General features: G+C 39.5%; 1 protein-coding gene across 2 annotated transcripts in view; it reads right to left on the bottom strand.

Moving 5' to 3' along the window:
* Nucleotides 1–17382, bottom strand: part of DYM (dymeclin) — a 193211-nt gene that overhangs the window by 140853 nt on the left and 34976 nt on the right. For both annotated transcript variants that reach the window (XM_063295837.1, XM_063295838.1), the window contains exons 4-7: nt 14335–14387; nt 13314–13407; nt 10621–10754; nt 4707–4779 (exon numbers count right to left, since the gene is read on the bottom strand). In XM_063295837.1, the coding sequence (XP_063151907.1) occupies nt 4707–4779; nt 10621–10754; nt 13314–13407; nt 14335–14387 (354 nt within the window). The remainder of the gene's footprint in view (nt 1–4706; nt 4780–10620; nt 10755–13313; nt 13408–14334; nt 14388–17382) is intronic.

Genomic DNA, 17382 nt, shown 5'->3' with positions numbered 1-17382 from the left:
TCCTGGCAGTCACCTGGCCTACTCACTAAAGTTTTCTTGGCAAGGTTTTTTCCGAAGTGGGTTGCCATTGCCTCCTTCCTGGGGATGAGAGAGGGGGACTGGCCCAAGGTCACCCAGCTGGCTTTGTGCCTCAGGCAGGACTAGAACTCACAGTCTCTCGGTTTCTAGCCCGGTGCCTTGACCCCTACCCCAAACTGGCCCTCCCCCCACCCCACAAAAAAAAATTACACTTAGAGAAAATATGACACCCATAGAAGTGTTTCATAATCTAAAACCTTAACAATATAAAATAGATTATAGTACTTTCAATATTACGAAGGGCATTTGTCAATTTGTGCTTTTCATTTGTGGCTGATTTGGCCCAGCATATCCCACAGCGGCTAACCATCGGCTCCAGGAAGTTCAGAAGTAGGAGTGGGGGAGCAGTAACCGCTCCCTCGACTGCATCCTAGCATCTGGTATTCAAAGCAGGCAAGTTTACGATGCTGGAGGTGTTCAAGAAGCCGCTGAGAGCCCTGTCCTCCATGAATTTGTCCTGTTTCCCTTTAAAACCATCTAAATGGCTCCCCCATTCCATGTGTCTTGGAAGCTGAGCTCTGCCCTTTGTGAAGAAGTCCTGAATCTCTGCGTATTTAGCTTCAAGAGGTTTGAAATCCAAGTTTGGATTTTATCTGGGTCCACCATGCCTCCTCTTACTTACCTTTGCTCTAAAGAAAAAAAGGAATTCTAAACACTATAGTCTTGCCTCAGAAGCAAGCCCTTTAATCAATTTGGCTGCCCTTTTTTGCACCTTGTATAGGACTTATCTGGTTCTTGATTTGAGTAAATTGTGCGCTCAGTACTTTTTATCTTAGACTTTTCAGCCTCGCTGATACGCGATACCAAAATGGCATCAACGCTCTGCAATGTTTATGGCAGTGGTTCACAGCTTTGGATGCCCAGATGTTTTGCGCTGATAAGAATTGCAGGATAACAATATTTGGGTACCCTTGCTGGGAATCACTGACCTATAGACTTGTCCCACGTCAGCTTTTTGAACAATGGCCACTTCTTACTCTTCATCTGCTACCAAGTAAAATTTCACCGGAAGCATTAAGGGTTAAAAGTTCGCTAATTTAGGAACATTGCCAGAAGAGACTGATTCAAGCTTCAACATTCAAATAATAAAGGAAGAGGGCTTGATTGCCACACTTCCCGAGGGTTGGCCAGAAAGGTGAAAGACAAGTTGCCAAAGAGGATAAGCCAGTTCAGAATACTGAAAGGCAAAGCCAAGTATTTGGTGAACTTCGGGTGAACGTGATCTTTCCTCTTGGCAACTCTCCCCAAATTAACACCCACTAATTGCAAACATGCATGCAAAGAATACACTAGTTATGGTTGTTAAGAAATGTTTAGGAAGCTTCTCAATTTACTTCTAAAAAATAATTGAAAGCAAAAGCCCAACAGTGACCTCTTCTGCCATCCTCTTTTTGAAAGAAAGAACAGGAAATATTCCCAGTTAATTCTCCCACCTCCATAGAAAGGAAGGGAGTGGATTCAGCAGCTACAAAAAGGAATTAAGATGTCTTGCTTATGAGTCATTCCATGGCCTGCAGACAAACCTCAGACACTCAATACTTCTATTTCTCATCCCACCTATATTTATATTCATCCATAAAAAAATTTTTAAAATGTGTAAGTCACACAAAATTACATTCAATGGATTATTCTATGAGGCAAAACACAAATGTTTCCACTCTTATACCAAGTCAGTCATTCGATAAAACAAATAGAAACATCTCGTTCAGCAGCAGGATTTACTCATACCGACTGGGTGCCTTCAAACGGTATGTCAAACTATAGTTTGCTCTTATGAGCAAGAGCAAATTTAACTTGCATACTTTTATCTTCCTCTTTGTTTTTAAACAAGTGAGGAAATTGGAACTTTCCTGTTTGGGTTAATGAAAAAATACAGCTTGTGGCTGCATCTGATCGTGGCATGCAGTACCATGTGGTAAACATGGTAAGTTGAATTTTGATACAACAAACTATGGCTTGCTATTCATTCTAATGGGAAGCTTCTAATCCCCTCTCCTTCTGAGAGAGGAAGGGCATCTACGCTTAAGGGAGTTTGTGCTAAAGCAATTTTGCATTTATTGTATAGATTTCCAAAGTTTCAAGCTGTTGGCAGATACAGTTTTTAAAAATTAGCTGTTATTTTCTGGGACAGAGATCTATTAATGTTCTTCAATTTAGCTCTGTGGGCTATGAATCTTGAAAAATTGGGAGTTCTGTTCTCCAATGGTCCCCCTCTCCATTAATTAATCATAATTCTGGCTGGCTGAAGTGAAAGTGACAAACATGCCTGTATACATGTTCAGATATCAAGGAGATATAAATAAGTCAAACAAAAGCTGCTATGGTCTCTGACATTTTAAGGACTCTTATGCATGTTTTGAATTGCCAATTACACTTAAAGATACATTATACTATAATATACTTCAGATATTAAACTAAATATATGAAATAACAAACCATCATAGCTGTTACCTCAAATTCAAACGTAATACATTAAACTATTTGGTACAATCCAGAATGTGCACATCATATTTGTGATAGCTTCCCCAATTTTGTCATTTAATTATTCTATATGTTAGATGGCTTCCTGGACACTGTCCAGTCTTAATCTCAGTCTCAGACTAAGAAAAGACCCCTCTTTGGGCATTTTAATTAGAGAAAAGTGTTCATTTGGACCACTTGGACAGCAATCCAACACACAAGTTTTGCTGGTGTGAATTTAATTATGGATCAAAATTCACTTTCAGCTTTGAGGCAGAGCCTATCCCAACATGAGAAGCAGAAAGGACAATTTCCTGCTAGTTTCATTTGTCATATGAATCCAACAGGTAACCATCATGTGTTTTGTCTGCTTTTCACTTAGCATAAACAATGGTTTGCTTTAGTGCAATAAATCCTAGCTAGTGACTGACTTAGTGACTATAACTATAGCTTAGCACGATGTGCAAATAGTGACATATTCCTAGTTTGGTTTTGTGTGCTGTTCAAAACTCTTAATGAATCCATCAAGATCTATGGCAAGAGTAGCTAAAATAGAAGGAAAAGAGCCTCAGGAATTGGCCAAGCAAGCCACGATTACTTTGTCCACATGCAAGACACAGATTCGATTAACAAACCAGCCAATGGCTTAATGTGATTTGTGAATTTAAGGAAGACACACAAGACTTGATGCCTGCCTTTGAACAACTGCCTCATATTCCACATCAAAACTGCATTTAAAATACATTGTTCTGCAATGGAGACTTTTTTTGACAGGATGAGTCACTCCTGGCCAAAAATCATCTAAACATAGGCTTCTGAAACCAGTTTTATAGAATTCAGGATCCTGGCAACTGATTTTTATAGGAGCTGACTCTGGTTGCAGACTGTTTTCAATTGAGTGTCTAGCTACGGCTCACCTCCATATTCTCCTGCGCTGCCACATTTATGAATGTGTCTATATTACTCAGCCCTTTTACCTCCCAGCATCTCCCAGCAATCTGCCACAGACAGAAGTTACCACTCTTGCAGAAAGTACAAACAATGCCTCTTTGCATAACCAGAATGGCTTCTCTAAATCATGTCACAAATTCATTAGACAGCATCTGCCCCCAAATTAACAAACTGATGACAGAATTAGGTTTCAAGAGAGCAGTGCTTAAAAAAAACCAAACACACACAACTGTGCTTTTATCAGAATGCCAAATGCTTATACAGCATCCAAGTGAATGGGCAATCAGCAGTATAAAATATTAAAAAACTGCAAGAGAAATATGAAATCTCAATGCTGACTCAGAAAAATAAGAACCCCAAAACAAGTTCTGCCCATTTCTTGGTAGAAATTTGTGCAGTTATATGTCCTTATATGAGGAGGCAACAAAAATCAAAAGTAGCTATCAGGCCAGTTTACTGTAGGCTAAGAAAATTCAGCCTGAGATAGAAAGAAGATCAAGTGACTCCTTAGGCTGACATGGCCAAAGTCCTACTAAGGCCAGATTCATTTCCATGTACTTAGCTTTTCCCAGGACAGTATAGTAAAATAAAGATCGTGCTAATCCTGAGGCACATGCAAACAATATTTAAAACTTCAATATTAAAGCACTTCAATTTACCTGATTGGTATCAGGTGGGGCACATTAACACTATCTTTTATTCTTGTTCCCTAACCTGCTCCTTCTGGGTATCTTTTGATCTGGGTATCTAATTCTCCTTTGAACACAGCCTAAACATCCAGAAACAGCTCCTGACATTGCAAACCTTTAGCAGATCCAACAGAAATGTAATTTGTTCTACGTTTTTGTCTGACTAGTATAAATCTGGCTATTATAATGTTAACTAGTGTTAACATTATGGAATTCTGGAATAATGAGGAGTACTTCTTAGAAAAAAGGAGTTAAAATACATATCCTATAACCATTATTATGTAAAACAGCTATCCCTACCACCTCCAGATATCCTGAATTCTCAGTTAGCAGGGCCAGTTTTTATTTTGTTAGATTTATATCCTGCTTTTTCTCCAGGAGCTCAAGAATTTTCCCTTATTTTTAATAGGGCCATAACACCTGGGGATTATTGGTACTGCAATCCCAATGTTGTTATTACTGCAATCCCAATCCCAATGCAATCTGGAGGGAACTCAAGTGGAAACAGAAGATAAGAAATCTACTTACAAAAGCGGAACCTCAACAATTAGCTGAATGAGGCAGCATAGTAATTCTTCCATAAGATCTTCACATTCAGTTCCTAAAAGAAAACAAGGAAATGCTGTTGGATATTTCAACATTAGTACAGTATTCTTGCTTCCAATCTTTTAGAGGCAAATGGGACAAATTTCATCCAGATTCCCATTTACTGAAGTTCAAATTCTCCACGGTTTGGTATTTTTAAAAATGGCTCAAAAACAGCAGGTTGAAATATAGGCCAGGAATTTGAATCAAATTAAAAATTCCATGTCTTCAGATTGTTACTATTACATCTCATAAATGGCAAAAAATAGTTCTAGATTATCTAGAAATTGGTTAAAAGCCTGTATCATACATAAATTAAACTTTAAGGAAGGAAAGGAACTAGTGAAGACATTTTTGGTAGAAAAGGAAGAAGAAAATGAAGAAAATGAGGCAGCAAGGTAATCTACAATTCTTTTTGTTTTGTCATTCAGCTCCCATTCAAGCAAGTATTATTCTCACTCTTCAGAATAAAGAATCAAAACTAACTTATCCAAGAAAATTTGCCCAAGGCAGAATCGGATCTTGTTCCCAGTCACTACAATTCCAAACCAGCTGTCAAACAGCTGGTTTGTAGTTTATTCAGGCTATAATAATTTAAGTATAGTTTATTCAGACTTAAATATTGCAGTACTTATACTCAAAGAAGTAAAGTGGTCCATATGGGTATCAGACAATATTGAATCCCTTGCATTTTGGTGTAAATCTAGAGAAAAACAGGTTGTGGCATACCCTGATTTCAGGTTATGGATCTCAGCATACAGTGTCGAGAGACTTAGATGAGAACAAATGATTCAAAGCAGTAAAGTTTGTCTTCCCAAGTCCGAAACACCAACAGTTGAGAATAAATTTCTTTTGTAATGTTTTGAGGGAAAAATGAAAATACAATGTGGATATGGAAATTTAAAAGGGGGTGCATTAGGCTAAATTTGTATTGCATTTGGGATATACAAACTGACCAATTTTCATCTGTTCATCACAACTATAACTAGCATATGTCCCAAAACAGAAGTGGTCGTTAGTTAAGTTTTTGTTAAGGTGGTAAGGATGAGTGAAATTGAAGAAAAAGAAAAGGTATAGTATATGCAGAAAAAATGTCTGTTATTCAAAAATAAAGTAGATTCTCTGTTTCGTTTTGCCAAGCAGGTCTGAGGCATCAGAAGGTTGAAGACTTTCAGCTCAAGTGATCTTAGTGGGTACAACTGGCCAACTGAGACGCAATTAGCAATTATTTCAGCTTAGCCCTTCTGCACAAAATGGTCAGCATTGCGCAGCTGACAAAATAAGCTCCTGAGAAGCACCTTTCTCTCCAACCCAGCCATTAAGCAAAAGCCTTAAAATCCAATTGCTTTTGTTTGTCTGCCTCACTTCATCCAAAAGCAACAAGGTCCTATTTTTCCCCCCTTTCCATTTTGGTTACTTGGGGACATGTCAGTCATTTGCATCCACAATATTTACACACTTTGGGGGAGCTTTTCAGTGCAAGTGAGTTTATAGGATTAGGTCCTAGCACAAAGGGACGGTTATATGCCATCATTATCCAAGCTTTGCAACATCCCAAATAGAGGAAATTATTCCAATTTTATAGAAGGGTAAACTAAAACAGGAAACAATCAGCTGGCAGAAGATCACAGTGCAGCAGAGATCACACCAAAGAGGAATTCCAATTTCCTGGCTTCTGGATCCCGCTCCAAACCAATAGACCACACACAAGCACCTTTTTCTTTTTAAAAGATGTTATATTGTTTATTAAACAAGGCAAATAAATGTCACTTTCTTCAACCAACTTAGCACTGAAAGTTTTGCTGTTTCGAATAACAGGAATGATTCTCTAAGTGTTCACTTGTCTGGAACAAAAGAATATAAATATTTCTTAATGACTGGGGGGGGAGTTAATGACTCTCCCACCTTTGGAATGTAACACTGATTAGAGCTAGTAGATGAGGTAAAGAAAAACAGTTATTGTAAGTTATAAATTAGGGAGGGGGAACAGGCTTGTGTGTCATGCGGGCTGGGAATTCTGCAAGTGGTAATCCCAACACATGTGGAGGATGCCAGCTTGGGGAGTCTGCTTAGCAGATTCCCAAAATTAAGGACAAATTTTAAGTTAACGAATCTCATCTGACATACAACCCAGCCTGGAATTTTCTTCTTTCATTAGAATGCTTGGGTTTATCCCAAACAGCCTTCTTCCTAAGTCCTCCTCCACCTCTCCTCTGGGGTTCAAGATTCCTTCTAAAGGGCTTCTACTGATGAACTAGCCTTCAAGTTTCCACTCCCAAATGTTTTACAGCTTCAGAAATGAAAACGAAACTGGGACTCACATTTGCTCCCTAAGAACAGACTTAATATATGCCTGTTTGCCATCCCACTCAGCCGCCTTTCTTCTGTGGTTCTATCCCAGCTGAGCTTTGAAAGACTTTCCAACAAGAAAGCACCCAACAAAATATTGTTTTGCAGGAATCAACCTTGATGTTATTAAAACATGGTGATTGATGGCAGGGTCATTCCTGTGCGAAAGATGTAGCTACTATTTAACGTGAAAAAGATGCCCCAACGTCAAGTTCTGCACGCAATCTCAGAAGCCATAAGTGGTGCACCTGTTTTCAGTGGAAGTCAACTCTTGTGTGTTTTCCTATCAAAACCACCCTGTTTGGTGTTTTAGTCTTTGACATTCACTGTCTCACTAAGATTAAGAAAATCTATTCTCAACGTGGGAAGAACCTAGTACGCAGAAAGGAAATCTGAGGCCCCATATCATGGATTCTGCTTTAGATCCTGCACCACATGCAAGTTTTCTATTTGGCAGTGTTAAAGCACAGTCCAAAGATTTCCATTTGCTGACATGCTGCCATTGGTGAAAAATTCTTTTTCCTGAATGCCAGATTTTTGGCTTAAGTACTTTTTTCATTTGTATTATTTTTCTACCATCTGCTTCATAATTCCTTAAGTTGCATTATTACAGGAGTTATAGGAAGTAGACTCCCTCCCACTTTTTATATTCTAATGCTTAAAAATATATTCTTGCACCTTTCTTTTCAAACCTCTCCCAATATAATTTTCCAGAGCCACATTCTCTGCTGCACACAACTGTCTTCCTAGAAACGTTGAAAGGCAAAAAGTAACGGCACTAACTTTGCGGTTGAGAAACATGAGAAAAACACTTCCATGTTCCACGCTCTCTTTCCTAAAGAAACCAAGTGGGAATGACCACAAAAATCCAGTGGAATATACTGGCTTCAGTGACTTGACTGTGACATCCTTCTACCAACATCTCTTTAAATGACAAGGAAAAAAAAAAAAAGATCTCCTGTTGTGTTTTCAGGATGCTAATAAATAAGGCATCTTGGCATCCAAAGGATGCTCACTTTACATTAAAGGATCTCCTCTGTGCTGTGATTTGAGCAAGAGTCAAAGACTGGCTTAACGAGCCAATCTATAAATGAACAGATGGAGTCAGATATGAACAAGCATAGTCACGCTCAATGGGGTGGGAGTAAGATCTCTAGCCTGTCTACTATATTTAAAGTTTTCCGTGATAAAGGAAATAAAAGAAGGCATCTGGAATAAAACACAGTATTGGAAATCACAAAGCAACTGTCTTGTTTTTCTTACTGTTGCCTTGGGCCTTCATTGTATATAAACATCCAAGCAGGCAACTAACTGCAGGCCGCTACAGGAGGCTAGTAAGCTTTTAGCAAAGAATTACTAACTTCCCAGGTTCTCTTCATATTTATCGGCAATTGCTCAAAGGGGAAACTGGATGATTTTACAATTTGGGAAGGCCAAAAGAAGGAACCACTGCCCCCAGAGCTCACGCAAATGTTTTGTTGAGAGGAGCAGGACACCTCACTGGATTGGAAAACTAAAGGTAGGCAATCTCTAGGCAGGGCATACAGCGGGACAAGGTCTGATGGTAAGCTTGGCCCCACAGATGATCCTACAGGACGGTCCTGCTGGGTCTGGCCAACAGCCATCTAACGCAGCAGCCTGCTTCTAGCAGCAGCCAGCCAGGTCTTCCTGAAGACACAGGACAGTTGTGGAGACAGCTGCTCTTCAGCGACTGATATACAAAGGCTTATTGGTTTTGATCTTGGTGGTTCCACCCAGCCGTCGTAACTAACAGCTTCTAATAGGCATATCTTCTATCAGTTCCTCGAATGCTCTTTTGAACGCATCTAATTCACCGGCTAGCTCTTACCACACTTTGTGGCAGCAGCTTCCAGAGCTAAATTATCTGGCGTCTGAAGAAGTCCTTTCTTTCGATAGAGTTGCTGGCCAGCGCTGAACTGAATCCAGAACATGATAGATACTTTCTTTTTTCTCTGCCAGGACATAAATAGGCCCCAAAAGCTTGCTTCTCCCTCAAATATACTATTGCACAGACATACACGTACCTCCAAAAGAAATGCTTAATTTTATCTGCAGATGAATGGATTGTGAAAAATCTACCCAGACTGATGGTCACCCAACTGGTAAGGAGATCAGTACGCAAACAACACAGCATGGAGTTCCACTCTACTCCAGCCTCCCTATTCTGGTTCTCATTTACTTCCCTTATAGTCAGCCAATCACTCATGCCAATTGAGCATACCCAAACATTCATCTGATTTAAGGTCTGGTAGAGATTTCCCCAGTAAGATAATGTTTTACTTATTTTTGTTGATCTTGGGACCTGCCCACAATCTGCTAATATATTTCTCTTGTAAATAAATATGTTGCTCTAAAATTAGGCCTACCAAGAATGCTACCCTGCAGGAGGCAGTAACACCTAGCCTATCTCAAAGCTAAGTAGCAGCAGATTCATTAGCAGATGGATGGGAGACCACTCAGAAATCCTAAGGCTGTGCCTAGACTGGAAGAAGGCAATGCAAAATACAGAAAGCATTACTGTATTACTGTTGTCAGGATAGCAAGAGTTGAGCTATAATGGAGATAAATTGTACTTCACTTTTTATATATGCAATTATATGCAAAAGCGTGGGCACCCCTAGTCAAATTATATATTTGAAAGAATCTCTAACAGAAGCTCACACAACCTCTACTTCGTACAAAGTGAAACATATTTCTGCAAAGTTAAACACATACTATTTATGAGCAGTTGTCCACAGGCTCAAAGTAAGAAAACCATGTCTATGGCAGATGCAGAAGTGTGAACACTCTTTTAATCAGTGCTTAGTAACGCCCCATGTCAAAAGTAACAAGTGCGAAACATTTCCTACAGCCAGCTAAGAATCCTTTTATTTTTTCTTTTGGACACCCCCCCCCCACAAACTTCCTTGTAGAACTCTTCCAGCTCTGAAATACTCTTGGGTCTCCTTGCATGTGCTGAATGTTTGAGACCTCCCACAGATTTGCAGTAATACTCAAGCCTGGGGACTGTGAAGGCCATTCTAAAACCTTGATCTTTCTTTTCTGTAAGCATTTCATGGTAGAGTTGGAGCTATGTTTCAGATCACTGTTTTGCTGAAATACCAAACTTTCCTGTTTCAATTTCTTCATATCTCGAGGTACCCTGTAGGGCAGTGTTTCTCAACCTTGGCCACTTCAAGATGTGCGGACTTCAACTCCCAGAATTCCCCAGCCAGCTGTGCTGGCTGGGGAATTCTGGGAGTTGAAGTCCGCACATCTTAAAGTGGCCAAGGTTGAGAAACACTGCTGCAGGGAGTCACTGAAACATCCATTCTGACCAGGTATGCTTCACCTTTTGCGTACAACTATATTTATGATAAAATGATATATTAACCATGTATTGTGAAACACCAAACTGGGAAACATAAGAACAAACACTCTGCAGTAAGTTAAACCTTTCAGCTAAGGTGTGATGCCATTTATTCCATTAGAAAGGTTCAATATTTACCGTAAGAGCCTGGTGTTTTTTCCTCATAGCTAAAATGAAGCTGCAGCTCCTCCTCTGACATCTGACAGATCAACACTTTCAGCAGGCAGCAAATAATAAACAGAGCGTTCTGAGCCTGCCAGATGAAGAGATGGCTGGAAGAGAAACATATGTACCAATCAAACATATAGCAAGAAATGCATTCAAGGTATTAATTACATTACATCACCTCACCTCGAGTTAAAACCAAGATCTTCTGAGCCTAAAAAACCCTGAGTGCTCCTACCCAATAAAGTATTAGCATGGGCAATAGTAAGAATTGCAATGTTACTGAATATGCTTAGGTAGTTTTAATTTGTCTCAACTAATTGCTAAGGAAATTAGCTTCAGTCTAATTAATTGTTCTGAACTGCAAAATGGACGTCTGTGCCTTAAATTTCCTTCTTTTCCCCCAAAAGGCAGAATATGTTTAAAACGCAACCATTACTTTGGTTAACCTATCAAAACACAAAGTTTACCAAAAGATCTTCCCATTCTGCTGGGGCAGGAAGGGGAAATGTAATGTCTCTTTTTCTGTCATAATGTAAGAGATAAAGCACTGGATTTAAATTTATTTATAAATTTGTCACATTGTTATCTTAAACCCTTCTAAGTTTCAACAGCTTCGAATCACAAACTATACAATGTAGGACTGAAGCACTAGAACAGATTTTTTTCTTTTCCAGCCTCAGCAAACAAGGAAATAGCTCTGCCTTGGAGACAAGGAAGGAAAGAGCTTAATACCTATTTTAATTTATATTAACAAATCTGTTGACCGCAGGGCTGCTAGTCCCCATATTCTTACCTCTTCAACAGTAATGTCTATTTTTCCCATGGCGTAACTTTCATTGTTGAGCAAACTACTTTTGGAACTGAAGCTGCTGCAGGCTGGGAGAAAGCTTAAGGCCTATCTTTTTATTAGGTTTTTAAGGGCTGATGCTGTTTTTTTCAATGTGAATGCACTGTAATGTGCATGCTTGTGTTGGTGTGTACCTATTTATATATGGTTTTTAATGCTTCTATATTTACACCGTAAGCCACTGGGAGTGGGGAGCGTTTGCCTTTTAAAAAGAAATAAAAGACAAAAGGTAAGCTAAGTGGTGGAAGCAAATGTCTCGGGGGCAGCACGTCTGTCTTCTGGTAAATAGGCATTTTCTGGCCAGCTTCCTCAACTATGGCAGCCATTTTTTAAAGGGACCCTGCCAAGACTTTGTACCAGGTATGAAAATTGCTCTCTTCACATTCTCAAGCAGATGGCAGAAGATCAGAGAAGCAGATTTACTGCATAAAATTAGGAAGCCACATAGGCAAAGAAGTGATCTATCTAACAACATCCTCAAATCTTGCCTTCTGTATGTGTCAGTCCCCAGGTTGAAGTCCTGGGCTTTCTCCTCCTGCCTTTTCTAGCCCATGCCATGTAGCCACACTTCTGAAGACCTCTGCACCCCTGCCTGGTTTACAAACAGGCTTTTCCTGCTGTGAGAAATGGAGATTTCCCTGTCATTGGTTTTGACCTTTACAGACAGCAACTGATTTATGAGAATGCTTACAATGGGACTGCCAAGCGCCAACTCCTTTTGCTAACCCCAAAATGTTCTGCACTCTTTTCATACCTTGTCCCCAAAACATGCAAGATGTTTTACTGAACAGGAAAGTATTGAATTCCAGACAATGAGTGAAGGGGATTCTTGCTAGCTACAGTCCCAAACTAAAAATATTAAGTGTGGGTATAATTTCATAATGTTGCAGTGTTGCCAGCTTGTCACTTGCAAGTGGCTTTCTATAATCCATCATCTGTCAAAAAACTTACTGAGTCACCTCCCTTCTTTGGAATTATCAGACAGAAAATGTCCCGTGGGCCGGAATCCAACTCTATTGTCTAACTCTTTAGGTTACTGATGTCACCAGCATGGCTCATTCAGGCTAATTAACAGAGTGAGAACATGCTGTAATACTAGTCAAAGGGATAAACGTTTGGAGGCCAGCAACTACATTTTTAGAAAGCAAGGGCTGCAGAAGATGGGGGAACTATGTAAAGTACATCTGGCTATGTCAGACAGATGGACAGAATCAAGCATTTGCCCCCCCTTTTTTCTTAAAAAAATGGAAATTGTGAATGGGGATACTTACTTTGCCTTTCTTGGTTTTAGAAAATGTTACCCCACGTTCATGCTTCCTGCCACAAAACCGTAGAGACCAGTTTGGCCTAGTGGTTAAGGTACCAGGCTAGAAACCAGGAGGGTCAGAGTTCTAGTCCCGCCTTAGGCATGAAAGCTAGCTGGGTGACCTTGGGCCAGTTGCTCTCTCTCAGCCCAACCTACCTCACAGGGCTGTTGTTGTGGGGAAAATAGGAGGAGGAAGGAGTATTAGGTACGTTCGCCGCCTTGAGGTATTTATAAAAATAATAAAGGCGGGATAGAAAATAAGTAAGTAAGTAAGTAAGTAAGTAAATAGGAAACCTATCACCTCCTCCAAGCAATTTTGATGGAAGGATCTCTGAGAGCATTAAACAGGGACTCAGAATTCCATAAAATGCAGCTAGCTGTGCACTTGTAGTGATTATCCAGCCCATCAGCAAGCTCCCTCAGCAGCAACTGTGTGTGTTTCAACCAGGGTTGGGTTTGGTATTCGTGTTTTTCGGTAACGAAAATCAGCAAGTAAAATAACATACTTACTTCTGACATTCTGCTGAAATTTTTAGTTCTTTGGTTCTGGAAAGGAAGACTTTTATCAGCGAGGCAAGATTTCCTGTCCGAGGATTATTCTCCACTAGGAAGAAGAGCAGGACATGTTAGATAATGTTTCAGATTTTACAATGCTTATTTCTAGTCTAAAGTGTGAAGACTGTGAGCCTATGTACTCTTACCAAGGAATTGCACTCAAACTTAACAAAGAATATACCTCTTTCTTTGTAAATTTGCTCAAGATTAAGTTACAAAAAGGAAAAAAATCCATAGACTGATGGGCAAGCATACCAGGAGATGTTTAGCCATCAGACAAGCATCACGATGCCACATCTCAAATGGATGAGATGATATGCTCTAAATGGGGAAAAGGGAAAATTCAAGACGGAGCTGCCCTTTTGATAGTAACCCCCTCATTTCCTATGTTTACTTCTGGCATTTCAGACAGTTTCACAAAGTTTAGACGAAGTCACAGTCTCTCAAAAACTATCGACCTGAATCAATATACTGTAGCACAGTTCAGAAAGCCAACTGTTTTGTTCAAGTTTAAATTCAATGTAGATTTTAGACAGGGTCAAAATTCAACATTTTGAAGATGCATTTGACACCAATTACTGAGCAAATTTCATGTTCCATTTCTGCTTTTACCTCCTACACATACTATCTTTTGAATAAATGCATTAAAATCCTTTTTTAAAAGAGAAAGAAGAAAAACAACCTGTTCCACTAGAACTTAATATAACTGCACCCAAGCCACTTCCTGTGACAGCATGCAATATAAACAAAAAACCTGTGAAAACTTTTTGTTCAAATAGCACATGCGGGCACAATATGACTACTTCAAGCCCTGAAAACAAAGTGTGGTTTTTAAAATCTCGTGTACAGGCCACAGATGGGAGATATTAAATGCATCACAAATACAAAGAGTTATAGAGAAGCAGTGCAGTTTACTAGGAAAACTGACAATATGAACAGCATGGAAAGAAATGCTAAGTTGAATGCAGCATCATACCTAAAGACTTGCAGACTGACACAGAAGCTTCTTCCAAAACTTTTAACTCGGCACTGAAAACAAAAGAAAAATGTTTATTAGAGGTGGCACTCTTGAGTTGGTGGAAATTCACCATCAATCAGGTACACAGCTTTTTTTAAAGGAAAACTACTCACCTCCCTCACAAGTAGAAAGGATCTGCTAAGATCCCACCTACCAGGAGGTATGGTTTGAGGGGGCCTAACGGTGGGCATTCTCTGTAGCAACCCCCCCCCCCCGGAATAGCTTGCCCCTTAAATGCAGGTAGCCACACCCTCACAGCCTTCCAAAAGCAGCAGAAAACACAGACCTTCCAGAGGGCCTTTTGGGGTTTAATTAAATTAGCAATGCCACTTTTACTATTCCTTAAGGTACTGATTATATCACTTTAAATAGGTGTTAAGGAATACATATATATAGGCAATAAGATTAAGGCACCAGGCTAGGAACCGGGAGACTGTGAGTTCTAATCCCACCTTATGCCCAACCACTTCCAAAAAACCTTGTCGAGAGAACAGCCAGGACCTATCCAGGCAGTCTCCAAGAATCAGCATGACTGTATGGATTCCATCTATCTGTCTATCTGCCTCTCTCACAATTGTGATTTCATAGCTTTGTATCCGTACACCCAATTTTAATCATTTTATTCTGATTTGTACAGTTTTAAATATACAGGCTCTGTAAGCCACCTACAATACAGATGGTGTCAGGTGGTCAGACAAATTTCATAAATAAATAAACAATGAAGCCTTGAACATACTGATGAGTTCGTTCTTTCTCACTAAAATACGTCCTTTCTCACTAAAAGGCTCAAGGTAAGTGACAATAAAAAAACTGGCTTATGTCCTTTGACATAAGCATAAACAGAAACAAGGCCAATATAATACCATTTTGGATGCTAGATAATATCATGTAACCAAAATAAAAGGGGCTGTAATCAAACAGCTTATTTTTGCTACTTAAAAAGCTTCTGGACATGTAGTTTTCTTGCCAACAACACAGACTTTGATTTGCTGTTGTCTTTTCCAACTTCCTGTTCGAGCCCATACGCCTGGCATTTCTCAATGGTCTCCCACATGAACAGATTGTATCCTGCTTTCAAGATCAGCTGTGCTGAACTAGGGATTGCCATTTACCTAATTACAATAGGATCACACCACAGGGTCTTCACGTTGTAAAAAGCAACAAGGGATAGTCACTTATATTGGCCAAATAGTTTGTCAGTAAGACCAAGTAAGAAAGGAATATAGGAATATCACTGGACTTGAACATTATTGGAGTGGTTAAAATTGGCTTGGACAGCTTGTGGTGTACTGCTGGAGGAACTTTGCCACACACTTAGTATATGGTGGGAATGAGGCCAACACATAAGCTATTTATTTGTTTGGGTCCAGAAACTGCATGAACCCAACAACTGTGTTTCACTATCTGAGGTTTAGAGTTCTGTGTGTTGCATGAACCTAGCTATGTAGCAGCATGAGCCAAGCCCCACCCCTTTTGTATGTGCAGGCAACATTGGTCCACATACAAAAGGAGCAGGGCTTAGATCATGACACCATGTTCACCATCTTGTCTCCACTCCCTACCCCCATTGATACCATTACCAGGTTCTTAAAAATTACACCCAAATATACCAAGCAGGCAGTCTATTAGGACACATTTTAGATATGGAGAATAACAACTTATACAGTATCGCTTTGACCATGTTTAAAGTGAATTTATGCTCTGGTCATTCTGCAATATAGGCAGAAGAGTGACAGTCACATCATTATTAACCTGACCACCACCATCATCATTGTCTGTCTGAGTGCTAGTTTTGCCCATTTCAACACAGTTTAGAAGTGAGTTGATCAGTCCCTCATCTACACCAAGGTTTTATTCTAAAGGATTGGTTTTAAGGTTGCCATCCTTGTTGCTCAGTAGAGTCAATACCATTTAATATAGATAAACCACTGTGGCTAAAAGCATTGCTTGTTTGACCAAAATCACTGCTTCTGTGTGCTTGTTGGTTTTAGGATTCTGCAAGTTTGCAATAAATTATTCTATCCGCAGAAATGTACGTCCGCAAGGTTTAGGTCCTGCACAAAAGTTAAGCATATGACAGGGCCTGCCCATAAGCTTATAATCAAAGACCCACAACATTTTTCATGACAGCAATGGGCTAATGGATAATGGTTGCTTTAGATTCTATCTTGAAAACAATGAAAACACTTCAGAAATAGAAATAAGGGCCCTAGAATACTATTTATTTATCAAATTTTATCACCGCCCATCTCCCTCACAATTACAAATAACAGTAAGATGCTTTGCTAATGTTTAAACACGTGGTAAAAAACTGCAAACAATTGTATCTTATTTCATCAAATCTGAAATTGCTAAAAAAATTGTGATTGTAAAACAACAACTGTGCAAACAGCAACAACATTACCTATTGAGCAGAAGTCCAAATTTTAGCCAATTCTGGTAACCACTCATTATTTGCTGATGTCAGAGACCAATCTTTCATTTTTATATGATGCCCCCAATACTCAGTTTCCGAACAACAGATTCCTAACAACAGAATTCAAACTTCAGAGGGGAAGATCATTTATTTTCATGGGAGTATATTCTCAAGCTGCTTCCAAATACTTCTAAAGGCAAGACCAATGCCCTCTACCCAAATTCTCAAGATGGGCCAGAAGCCTTGGGAAAGTAGGTTGCTCTGGTTTTCTCACCCAGCACAAAATGAGGGACCTGTCTTCCCTTCATGTTCATCAACACATGGAGAATTAAGCAGAAAGGGGTATCTCTTGTAACGTGCAAGCAGTCATCAGGAAATAAAATCATGGTCACCAATGGCCATTTTTCTTAAGTGATCCAAGAAGCTGCATATAATATTTATATTTTTCCCATTATGACATGCAACACCATTCTTCATATTTCATGTTTTGCCTTCACATATCTTGTATTTTTTACCTGAAATCAACCTGTTTCATGCAAATGTGGAAAGAACCCTTAGTTATTTTGGAAATTACTGTCCAGAATATGTTA

The sequence above is a fragment of the Candoia aspera genome, chromosome 2 (genome assembly GCF_035149785.1).
Source record: "Candoia aspera isolate rCanAsp1 chromosome 2, rCanAsp1.hap2, whole genome shotgun sequence".
Classification (NCBI taxonomy): domain Eukaryota; kingdom Metazoa; phylum Chordata; class Lepidosauria; order Squamata; family Boidae; genus Candoia; species Candoia aspera.
This window is presented reverse-complemented; position numbering and strand designations above follow the sequence as displayed.